General features: G+C 39.0%; 1 protein-coding gene across 2 annotated transcripts; it reads left to right on the plus strand.

Moving 5' to 3' along the window:
- Nucleotides 1-503: 503 nt before the first annotated feature.
- slc35e4 (solute carrier family 35 member E4) lies at nt 504-12,092 on the plus strand. Of its 2 annotated transcripts, XM_041811384.1 has the most exons (3): nt 504-662; nt 1,583-2,193; nt 7,553-12,092. In XM_041811384.1, exons 2-3 carry the CDS (start codon nt 1,602-1,604, stop codon nt 8,083-8,085), a joined length of 1,125 nt encoding a protein of 374 aa, XP_041667318.1. In that variant the 5' UTR covers nt 504-662; nt 1,583-1,601; the 3' UTR covers nt 8,086-12,092. The 2 variants fall into 2 exon arrangements, with proteins under 2 accessions (XP_041667318.1, XP_041667317.1); XM_041811383.1 differs by lacking the exon at nt 504-662 and having other exon boundaries at nt 1,413-2,193.
- Nucleotides 12,093-12,476: the final 384 nt, after the last annotated feature.

Consider the following 12,476-nt stretch of genomic DNA (forward strand, 5'->3'; position numbering starts at 1 on the left):
CACACAACACACCTAAAAAAAAGGATTTTTTTCACTTCATCACATCACTTCATAGGGACTTTAACTGTAATAACCTTGCTCATTTGTATCCCATATTACAGAGAAAACTACAACTACATTAAAACTTATCTAAAATGAAGCATTTTCTAAAAATAAATAAATAAAATAAAACTGAGAAAACCACCTGTAAAAATAACAAAAATGAAACTGAAATTGAAAGGAAAAAATGGAAACAGAATACAAGTAAAACAAATGAAAAATTTACAACTATTTCAACCTTGCGTCACAATTTCAATGGTACATTGTTCAAGATATCACTGTCAGTTTTAGATGAGCAGATTACATATTTACTTTCACATGATAATATTTGCACGAGGGCAATTATACCCACATCATGGATGAAAACAATTCACTTTCATTGGATGACGCAGGGGCATGTGAGGCTCCAACACTGAAAAGCCTAAACGGGAACTAGAGGTTACATTCATATTGCAGCACGCGTACACTACACAGTACAAAAATATGTGGCATTGCCCTTTAAGTAAACCGTCCAATAACACTGGAGCGCGTCCTCTGCTTTGGTTTGGCTGACAGCACTGTGACCGACTGACAGAGGTTTGGGGATGCTGCCAGTGCTGTCACGGTACATGTCGAAGAATAAGGTAAAATCTCATTACAGGAGAATGTCACTTGGCCGGGTTTGCGGCGGGTTAGCGCTGAGCGAGTGAATGGAGGCTAACGGCGGGAGTCACGTCAGTGGTTGTTTTGTAGCTAACCACCGAACGTTAGCTAACGGCCGCTGTCTCCGCACTTGCTAACGTTAGCATGACAGCTAGAGCTAGAGAGACGCTCTGGTATCAAGTGACAGGTTAGTTTGTCAAATAGGTCAGGTAGTTTAACACACCTTAAATCTGTATTTTGGCGGACAAAAACGCTGTAGTGCTTAACGGCTTCCGTGCTGCCAGGCGAAGTGATACAGGTGTGAACGTAACAATTGACTGACTCACGTTTTGTATGTTATGAACACAGAATCAGTTGTCAGGGTTTCCCTTTGCTCCGCTGCCTGGAAAAGGGAATCATAAGATCAACCCAGGCGTGAGGTAAGCTGCTATTTAAAGCCATAGTGGGAAAAATGTCTCTCTATTGAGCTGTGCTGTATGGTGGCTGGAGAAAGGATTCAGTTACAGGCACATCCAGTGCCGAAGTTGCCCCATTATGTTTACTACACTGCTGCTGAGGTTTTTGGTGCATCGTCGCCGTCAGGGTAATGACCAATCCCCTCAGTCCTCGTCGTAGAGGAGAAGGCGCCTACTGTTTTTCAGTCAGCCTTGTCCAGCATATGTCATTTTCCCTGCACAGGGTAGGTTACACAACCAGCCTGTCATGCAAAATAGAAACACGTGTTTGTAGGCGGCGCTGAAAATACAGGTTTTCGAAAAAACAAAGACCGGCGAGCACCAGAAGGGAGGGAAACTGCTGTGTAGCCGATTGTTTGACGATCTTTTCACTTAGACTGACTGGTTCGGTTATGCTTTGCGAATGGAAATGAAAGACAAGGACTCAACATGTGTTTCCCTTTCAGAGAGGACAATGATACGAACATGATCAGCGCCGATGGCTTCTCTAAATACGAGGCGACCCTGCAAGACAGAGGCAGGAGGAGGCCACCTGCAGAGATGCTCCATCTGCTGTCAGCTGTTATTGTCTGGCTGGTGACTGGGACCACCATCTCCAGCCTTAACAAATGGATATTTGCCGTTTACAACTTCAGGTATCCTCTGCTGCTGTCTGCACTGCACATGCTGACAGCCATAGTGGTGGACTATGGGCTGATCAAACTGCGGGTGATACGGCACAGAGGACCCGGAGAGCAGGACTTGACCCCCAGCGCAAAATGTAAGGTGTTCATGTTGAGTCTTACATTTTGTGCCAGTATCGCCTTCGGGAACATGGGTCTGAACTATGTCCAGCTTTCATTTGCACAAATGATCTACACCACCACACCACTCTTCACTCTGGCCATCTCAGCGCTCATCCTGGGCAAGCAGCATCACATCATCAAATACACAGCCATGATGCCAATCTGCCTGGGAGCTTCCTTTAGCATCATGGGGGAGGTCCAGTTTGATCAGACTGGATGCTTCTTTGTGTTTGCAGCGACCATGCTGAGAGGTGTCAAGTCCATACAGCAGAGTAAGTCAAACTTTTCCTGCTATATGAGGGTTTTTTTGTGTCCATTTATATTATTATTAACCTCTTTTTCTGTTCTGTCAACCATTTATATATGTATTTTAGGGATGCACAATATTATCAGCATTATATCAGTATTGTAAGATATTCACTTAAAAATACAGTATATAGAATTACTGTACTAATTTAAAAGTAACTATTCCTATGTTATATATTTCTTTTGAATTGAGGTCTTACAGTATCTCAGATATTTCCAAAAGTTTTCAAAGACAGGTGTAACAGGCGTGTCTTTTTATAGGGGCTGCCACAGGTTGTGAGTTCAATTGCCCAAACTCACCACTGTATCATAGATCCCCCCCACCCAAATTATTACCAGCACTGCTTAGAGCTTTGACAGACCTTTGTCAGCATACGTCTTTTCCCTTTATTCTTCAACATTCCTTACAATTTGAAGTGTTTTAACAGCTGATATGTGTTGATTTATTCATCCACAAACTTTAAATTGTGTTTTTTAAGAGCTGAGGTTCTCTGTTTGAATAGAAGTATCAGTATCGACTAGCATATTGAATGTTTGAAAAAAAAAATCCCTTTTTTAATTTACCAGGGACATTATCACATACCAAAGACATCATTGCAGTGTCATCCTGGGATACCGCAGGTCGTCTGCAGCCCTGGAACATTTTAGTGATTCACCCCTCAGCCCAGTGACACACCCACACATTTAGGTGGCACATTTTCCTGTTTCCTAGGAAACATAATACAAACAAAAGCACGTGTGTGTTAGAATGGGTTCACCTCACTTCCTGTTTCTCTGTCTGTGTATGTTTTGCCTGAAATAACTAAACAAATAGAGGAACAATGTTTTCTTTCACTGAAATACTTTTTACCATCATGAGTGTGTGGCTTCGGACACATATCTCTGTCTTTAATTCATGTCTTGTGGGCTGAGTCCTACATTTATCCAGTATACCTCTCCTTTATCTAATGTTCTGTGCTCTCAGGGATGAAGTTGATAGGTTTCTGTGTGCAGTGGATTAGACCCTTTAATGTCATTAGTCTCAACAACCTAGTAGTTGTCAGAGACGGAAAAAAGTAATGAGCTTCTAAAAATATATAGAGGCCTCATATGTTACGCAACACTAAAGCAGATCTTCAGTTTTTCTCAGAAAAAAATGTACCGCCACATACTTTGTACCTGGAGGAGCTGAGGAACACGTCACAGTTACAGGAGCAGGCTTGTGACTGAAGGGTCATCAGTTTCAAGCAGAAACTCTGCAGTAGAGCGGCTCAGTGACAAACAGCACATGACTGCATGTGTGCACGTCCAGCAGATCTTTTATTTTTAATCACTACTATAAACCTGATGTCCACAACCAGCTCAGTGATGCTTTCTAAAGTTTCAGGAGGCTATTTCTGTCCAATGTGTTGTTGTTGTAACAGTTTGCCATGTAAGTTTACTTTTCACTGAAACACTATAGCGAGGTGTAATTTATTTTTTTCTAATAAGATTATTTTTGTGGGCTTTTGGCCCTTATTTTGATAGGGCAGCGGAAAAGAGGCAGGAAATATGGAGAAAAGATTGGGTAAACCACGCACCAAACAGTGCTGAGACCGGTGCCCACATGTTGTAATTTTAAAGAGTCACAGATAGATATGTAATAATTTTGAAGATCAAGGTTGCTTCTGATGTTTAAAATAATAATACAATAATATACCTTTCCTCCCCATTTCTTCTTTTGGTTTAAGACTCTCACTGTCCCAGTATTTTCACTCTTTAACAATGAAGACGGATCAGAATTTTTCTAACAGGGGACTTCTTATGCCCAGTAAAACATGTCTTATTTGATTCAGCAGTTAGTCTTACTAGATGCAAGCATTAATTGGATTTTACACAACAGATAAACACCAGCTACTGATATCTGTTCATGCCACATGATTTCCAGATGGCCCGTGTTTGACAACAGGGCTGATATCAGTCAACATGGAGGTTAAATGATGCACCAGTGCATCCGTAGGTGTGGTATTTTAATCCCATGGTTCTCAACTAGTGGATCAAGACCCAAAATTGGGTCTAGATGCCATTTTCAGTGGATCACTCAAAAGGGCTGAGGATTTTTAAAAAATATGTAGTAAAATGTCTATGATGTGCTTTTTTGAAGATGTCTCCATCTCTTCGTTTTTCCTTACATCTTTAGTTCTGTTTCAGTCCAAACTGAAATAATTAAAAAAAAAAAAAAAAAAAATCAAAAATTTGAGTTGCGATTTGCTGACAAGGAGTTGATGGTGGATCCTGGCTCTAGGCCAGTTGATAACCATTTCTTCAATCTAGAAACACCATGAAATGTTTACAGAGTACACACTGTTTGCTTTTAGTTCATACTTAGACAGTGAAGCAGTTTTGCATGTGTTCTGCTTGTCACATGTCCAGAGGCATATTACTGTTACATTACTGGGCTGGAGTTTTGCATATTTTACTTCTTTGTTACCATCCACATACAGTATATCCTTACTATATGACCTGTAAAACAAAATAACCCTCTGCCATCTGAACAGTTCTGATACACTACTTCAGTGATTGGAATCAGGACCCAGCACCACCTGCCTAAGAAAAGTTACCACCCAATTTCCAAACCTTTCCAACCGCTCAAAAATGTATTCAATGAAAAATGATATGCTTTGGACCCCAAATGGAACAAAACATAACTGTGCGAAGAGAGAAGAAAACAAACAAAAGGAATCTAACATTGTGATCAAAAAAAGGAGGTACATTATTAGAAAACCTTGAGATAGATAATTAAATTTACTCCTCATCAAAAGAACAAAAGGATGTGTTATTGACTGTACATTCTCTTTGGGCTTTCTTATAAAGACTATTTTTTATGCCATTTTTTTCTTGGCACACATTCATGACCCACTGGAAGGAGCCTCACAACCCACTTTTGGGTCCCAAACCCACTATTTCCAAACCTCATTTAGCTAATATGTGTATTGATGCTAATTTATACACATTATTTTATTTTTAAAAAGAGGGAATTCACCTGTTACTTCACTTATTGAGACAGTCTATTTGTTTTAGAAACCAGACATGCACTCATTGTGAAAATAAGGGCCAATGCCAGTGTTTTTCTCTTGATGGTACATAGCACAATGCCTATATTTTGCCTCATGTTTGAACATGCCCAATCATAAACCTCTTCTCTTAATCAGCTTGGGGGATGGGGTGCTAAATGCCAGCATTAAATTGATTGAACAGAGAAGATAAACATCTGATACTTTCATACTGTCATACTGTCATGCCCAAATAACTTTCCAATGACTAATGTTTGTCAAAAGGGCTGACGTTGGCCAATGCGGATGTTAATCCATGTATCTATGCATCCCTATTAGAAACAGATAGGAAACTGCACAAAAAGTTAATTCTCCCACATATAATGGGACATTCAGTTATGAAGAACAAAAATAAACTCTGCATGGTACATGTGCATTACGTGTAAAATCTTTTTTTTACTTTGCAAGTCAGCATGTGCCTTTTCCAGAGTTACAAACAGCATTGTGACAACCTGTTGATAGAAAATTAATATATTTTTTTCCTGGGCTTTTTGCCTTTGTTTCAATAGGACAACTGAGGAGAAACAGGAAATATTGGGAGAGATTGGGGAAAAACATACACCAAATTGATCCTGCAACAGGTGCATCCAGGACAACAGGCTTTTTAGATGGGCTCAAGCTCTACTAACTGAGCTTGGCACCCAAAAATGTCTTCCTGTTTTGGAGCTTTTACTTGACAATTATACTGAATACTCCCAATTAAAAAACAGGTTTAAAAGCAGGGTGATTCACTGAGACAATCCTGACAAAGGGCCTGACAAACTAAACTTTATTTTGAATCCTCAACCAGTTAACTAGCTGTAGTAAAAACATAAAACGTTCATCCTTAAAACCCTCATCAAAGTTAAAGGGAGGAAGATGAAAAAGAAGCTCAGATGAATAAGATTCATTGACTTTGCTTTAAACTTCTAAATTTATTTATACAACCTGCTTATATTTACAGCCAATATGTCAGATGTAAATAACTGCTGAAATTTTCATCCCAGCCAGGGATATGAAAGTAACTAATTGCTGATAATATTGTGCATCCCTACTAGCTATCTTAAAGTTCTGCCTTGGCAAGTTCAGCCTGAATCCTACATTAAAACCTAAGTTTTGTCATTGTTGACCCACAGGGACGAAAGTACATTTTTACCAGGACAGTGTAATGTGATGTCAAAACGAACCAAAATGTTGTTGCAGAAATTTGTTTTTACTTCATGTGGTAAATCAGGGAGAAAAACTTACTGGTGCAATGTTTGGTCAGGTGTCACTTCTCATGCCTCATTGTCTAAAGGACAAGTGGCTAAACATAACTTCTGTAAGCTTATGTTAACAAAAAGAAACATAACTATGAAAAAAGGTGTAATGATTATGTTAAAACTACAGCCTATAACTTTAATCTTGTGCAAAGCTTGTGTAAAATAACACAAATAAAAGCATATTTATCTGCTCATATTGCTCTCAAAGTGGATTTATCCACTTGTACAGAATAATCTGCTAAATTTTGAATGGATACAGCTGCAAAATAACAGACACACTAGCAACGGGCACATGTCTTGTTTCTCTCCGTGTCACGTTATATGTCCACTGCCAACAGGTCAGTGATCCTCTGTATCTCTGCCCCTGGAAAACGAAGCAGGATTGCAAATCGGAGTCATCAGACATCTTTAAGGGATGTAATTTATCACAGAGGTCCCTGTGCTGACGCTAAAACCCGTGCTCCTACTAATCCTCAGAGTTATTCCACCTTTTAAATCGATGCACCATGACAACTGGTGCTTCATGAAGGACTTTACAGAAGCTAGAAGTAAGATGAAACATGTACTTCATGCCTACGTTGGAATCATCTCAGCTGATGCAACACTGTAAATGTGATAAATGCATGAACGTCATCCTATTTTAGAAGTTACATTCAAACTAGGTTGCGTTTGAAATTGTGCATAGCTGATGCAAGCCCTTTAGTTGCTGAATCTACTGTTAAATCTCCTTAAATAGGAAATTTAGTAGAGGAATCAGGAGTTGTTTTTGGCATCTCTCTGACTGGAGTGTTATGGTTGAACAGTGGCAGAAATTTGTGTATTTAATCAAGCGGTTTACTTAAGCAAGTTAAAATGTTTAGTTGTTGATCTTTTGTTCACTTCTTCGCCAAATACTCTTTTGTTGTGTACATGGTTTTGTTGTTTCCTGTCCAACCCTGAGCCATAAATATTATAATATATGCTCAATGAACTTTGATGTTTGTAACCATCACATCCATTTTATTTGTCCTCAGGTATCTTACTACAGGAGGAGAAGATAAACTCTGTGTTCCTGCTCTACCTGATGTCCATTCCTAGCTTCTGCATCCTGATCGTGGCAGCTCTGGCTTTAGAGAACTGGGCTATGCTGGAGTCGCCGCTGCATTACGACCGCCACCTCTGGGTCTTTATCCTGCTCAGCTGCCTGGGCTCAGTCATGTACAACCTGGCCAGCTGCTGCGTCATCACACTGACCTCGGCCGTCACTCTGCACATCCTTGGCAACCTGAGCGTGGTGGGAAACCTGCTGCTGTCACAGCTGCTGTTCGGCAGCGAGCTGTCTACGCTCAGCTGCGCAGGCGCGGTGCTGACTCTGTCTGGCATGCTTATCTATCAGAACTCAGAGTTTATCGTGAGCTTCCTGGATGCACGCAGGGCCAAAGCTAAAGAGTCTGCACACGTGGATTTTCACACAGGAAGTGGAGAGGACTTGGACAAAGGTTGTGCGTCTGAAACGACATATCATCAGCAGAGAACGGACAAAAAAGAAGATGAAAAGATTGACTGAATTGAGAGGATGAAGGAGAGAAAAGATTAAAGGTTAAAATGATAAAGTGTCTTGTGCTGAAGCAGACAGGAGTGTGGCCGTCATCACTGATGATCTTACAGATTATTTTACCTCCTTAGTGTGCCATTTTATTTCCCTGAGGTCACAGAAATTGAGTCTAGAGAGAAAAAGGTTGCCTTTATTTGTGAGTGTGACGGTTGGATTCTCTCCTTCGTCTGTAGACCCGTCATACAAGCTAGCCTTTAGCGATATATGCATGCATGAGCACACTTAACTGTTTGGTACCTTATGAGGTATTCACACTGACACTCATACTACTCCACTGTGAAAACGTTCTCATTTACAGAGGGCTCTAATTGCTGTTTGGGTGGCTGTTGTGGATATTTTAGGCTGCAGGGAGCCTCAAATCTGAACAGGCACACTTTGTATAATAGAGATACTTAAATGATACTGTTACCTGATACTGACCTGGCCCTGTCACGGTGACAGACAGGGTTTTTGGCAGCTTATTTTTGCTATGTGAAGCAGGAAGTTAGAGTTACAGTGATAGACATTTCTGTGCAATGAGACGCCTCTTTTCCTCAACTGAAGCACATTTTAATAAGAGGCCTGAGCTCTGTGTTGTTGTCCTTCCTTTTGAACCTCAGCGTGGCTTCCCACTTAAAGGCCTAGATTTTTGTTCTCATCACAGCTTGAAAAAAAGATGCTCTCTGTAGAATAAGTCCAATTATTTCCATCCTTCACAACGGCGCGCTCACTGCAGCGTACCTTCATAATTAGGTTCACGAGTTCTCTAAGGAGGGACACTCAACTTTAGCCATCTTTTCCCCATGGAAGAGACTAGAAAATGAAGATTGAGCTCTCCTTTAATCCAAACCAATGTCATCCGTGACATTGGTTTGGATTTTAGTTTGTTCTGATTTTTCTGGGTGGCATTTTAAAGAGTTATCTTGAGCATCTGACTCCTGCTGGGCAGTGTTCAAGTTTATTTTCAATCAGTATTTGGAAAGCATTCTAATGATTTATTTTGAAACTAAATATATTTTATCCCCCTTTCTGATATTTATGCAAAAAAAGTATTTATTTTTTAATGGACATAACAGTCACTGGCTTTGTTGAGCTGTAGATTTTGTTCCTGAATGTCTTGCACCTGCACACGTTACATGAGTCACAACCAGTTTCTCCTGTCCTTTCTCTTGGGGAAAAGTTTGGTTTAAAGCAGACGCCTGCTTTCAGCAGTCTGAATAAATCAGGGTGTCTGCTAGCAACAGATCGTACACTCCCTCCTACATGTGTGGTATGCCAAGTGTTTGCTTTGAAAGCTTGTCTTCTGGTCAGGTGTGGTTCTGTCAGTTGCAGAAATGATATTACTCATCTCCACTTTGAGCTCTTGCAGATGACAAAGCCATACATTACATACCTGCCACATATGAAACCTTATTGCCATAAAAATACCTGCTTAAGAAGATTTCACTTAATGTTTCACTGATTTAATATTCCAATGGTGCCATCATTCATGTTTTTGTCTTGAGCATCATAAATGAATATTGAATGCATTTTTATTAATTCAGGGTTTAGAATTAACACTTCTGTTTCAGCTGTCTTCAGCTACAAGTTTGAAGATCATGTGCAGATTTTTTTTTCTTGTTTTACATTTTTTGGATGCCTCAGCTGTCAAGTAGGACTTGGTATGCCCTCTAGTTTATGAATTGTTTACTGTAATTTTGATTTTAAACAGTTTCTAACGTCCACATAGCATTGCAGCATGTGAATGACAGATTTTAATAATGTGTTCAGTCAATAAGAATAATCTACAGAAGCCCTAAGCAGACACATCAATACATTTTATATGACTCAGTTAACCTTTGATAGTGACTAAATTTTTGTTGTTTCCTTGTGATCTCAACTTCTTTATCATCTTTAGATAGCAGCACTTGCCTTCTGGTGATAATTAGTCAAATTTTTAAGATGTAGATCACATGAAAGTTAGTTGTGTTATCTAAACAGAGCCAGATAAATATGTTGGGATCTTGAGGAAACAACTGAAATTTACTCGTTGTCAAAGGAAACAGAGTAAGAAACAAAATGTTTGTATGTTTGTCCCTTTAGGGCTTCTGTAATATCCAATCACTGATGTCAGCGTGTTTTATCTCAGTTTAAGTTAGGGATGCACGATACAGGATTTTTGCTGATATATGATATGCCTGTATTTACAAATTGATTTTAGCCATTAACAATATTAGTGCGGATATGTAAATATAAATCAGATCTAAAACTTCAGTCCTTAAAACATATCTGAAGATTTAAGGAATTATAATGAACAAGGAAAAACACGAGCTAATGTGTGTTCGTCGATCATACCTAAAAGCCAACACAAACTTTTGTACAAATGGCTGATATTTACATCCAACATAGGCCCATATTTACAGCTGATTAATGCTGAAATTTGAAGCAAATATGGGCTGATATTTATAGCTGATGTAGGCTGATGTTTACTGCTTAAATAGGCCAATATTTATGGCTGTTTATGGCCGGACATTTACAGCTGATTTAGACTAATATTCACAGCAGAAACAGGCCAATAGTTACAGCTGGTACAGGCTGATATTTACAGCTGGTTTAGGTCTGTAATAGAATGATATTTGCAGCTGAAATAAGATCATACTTGCTCTTGATATTGACAGATATTGAAACTGACATGTGCCCATATTTACAGCAGAAAATGGCTGATTTTGACAGCTGATATAGGCTAATCATTATCAAGGTTGATAAAGACTAATATCTACTGCTTTTATAGGCCAGTATTTTCAGCTGATATAGGCTGATATTTGCTTTCAGGATTGGTCGATATAGTTCACTTGAGCTAATTTTCAAAGCTGGCAAAGACTGTCATTTACAACTTTTTGGACAATATTCAAGGGCAATATATGCTAATATTTACAGCCAATGTAGGTCAATATTTACAGCATAAAAAGGCGAAATTTTCAGCTGACATAGGCTTATATTTGCTTTCAATGTGTGCCTGTATTTTAAGTTGATATAGGCCAATATTCACAGCCCATAGTTGTTATATGCTGACATTTTCAACTGATTAAGGCTGATATTTACAGCTCATATTGGCCATTATATACAGCAGAAAATTGCTGATATTTAAGACCGATACAGGCCCGTATTTACAGTTCCTATAGGCTAATTTTTAAAGTTTAGAAAGGCTGCTATTTACAGCCTGTATAGGACAATATTCAAAGGCAATATTGGTGGGTATTTACAGCTGATACAGGACAGCATTTACAGCTGGTATCGACTGATATTTGCCAATATTTAAAACTGATTTAGGTTGATATTTACACTAATTTTCAAAGCTAATAAAGCCTGATATTTCCAGCTGATATAGGTTTATATTTACAGTTCATATAGGCTAATTTTCAAAGCTAATAAAGCCTGATATGTCCAGCTGATATAGGTTGATATTGAAGGTCAGTGTATCAGTTGTAAATATTGTTTAAAAAGTTTCATATCTGCCCATACTAATGATAAACTTTCTAATTTAATATCTGCTGATACCTATATCTTGCAATAATATCGTGCATCCCTAGTTTAAGTTGTAAGGTTTCGCTGCAGATTATGGTCTTTAGGTTAAGCGACAGTTGCACTGACGGGGTACAAAAAAGCACCACCGTCATACATGTACATACTGGTTGTGATTGTTTGCAAAGCTAGTCGGTTGTAAATATTTTATTATATTTATGTATTTCATAGTCATATATGGTTTAAACTGTGCTGGTTTAAGAATGAAACGTTTGCCTCATGCCTTATTTGGACATACTGTATAAAGGAGTGAACTGATCTATCATCTTCACATGTTTTGGTTTATACTGACAGTCAACAGCCACAGAGCTTCTGTTTAAGGGGAAATACAAGAACAAGTCATGTACACGTGATCTGCAACTGCTTGAATTAAAAAAAAAGACAACAGATTCATAAACAATAAAAAACAAACAACCTCATTTCTGAGTCATTGCCGACATTATTAACTTTAACTGTATTAACTCCTTCATTCGTTTCACACCTTCTTAAAGTGCTCTTTGGTCAAGTGTCTGATCTGATAAAGATCAGTTGAATCTGCGTGTTGTCATACACTGGCGGGATAGTGAGGCAATGATGAGTGTTCACCACTGGGTGGAGCTGTTATTTCTGAATCCTGATTGATCAGACCACTCTCTCAATCTTCCTTAACTTTAAAATGTTCAATAACCACTGATAAAGTTGAGGAGTGTGCTTTCCTGGTGGTGTTCTTACATGTGTATTTCAGTGTGTGGGCAGACTGTCTCCTCTAAACAATAAGCAGCAGGGCTCTTCAGTCTTTTGCCTGAAAAGGCAGTGTATGCAGG

The sequence above is a fragment of the Cheilinus undulatus genome, linkage group 17, assembly GCF_018320785.1.
Source record: "Cheilinus undulatus linkage group 17, ASM1832078v1, whole genome shotgun sequence".
NCBI lineage: Eukaryota > Metazoa > Chordata > Actinopteri > Labriformes > Labridae > Cheilinus > Cheilinus undulatus.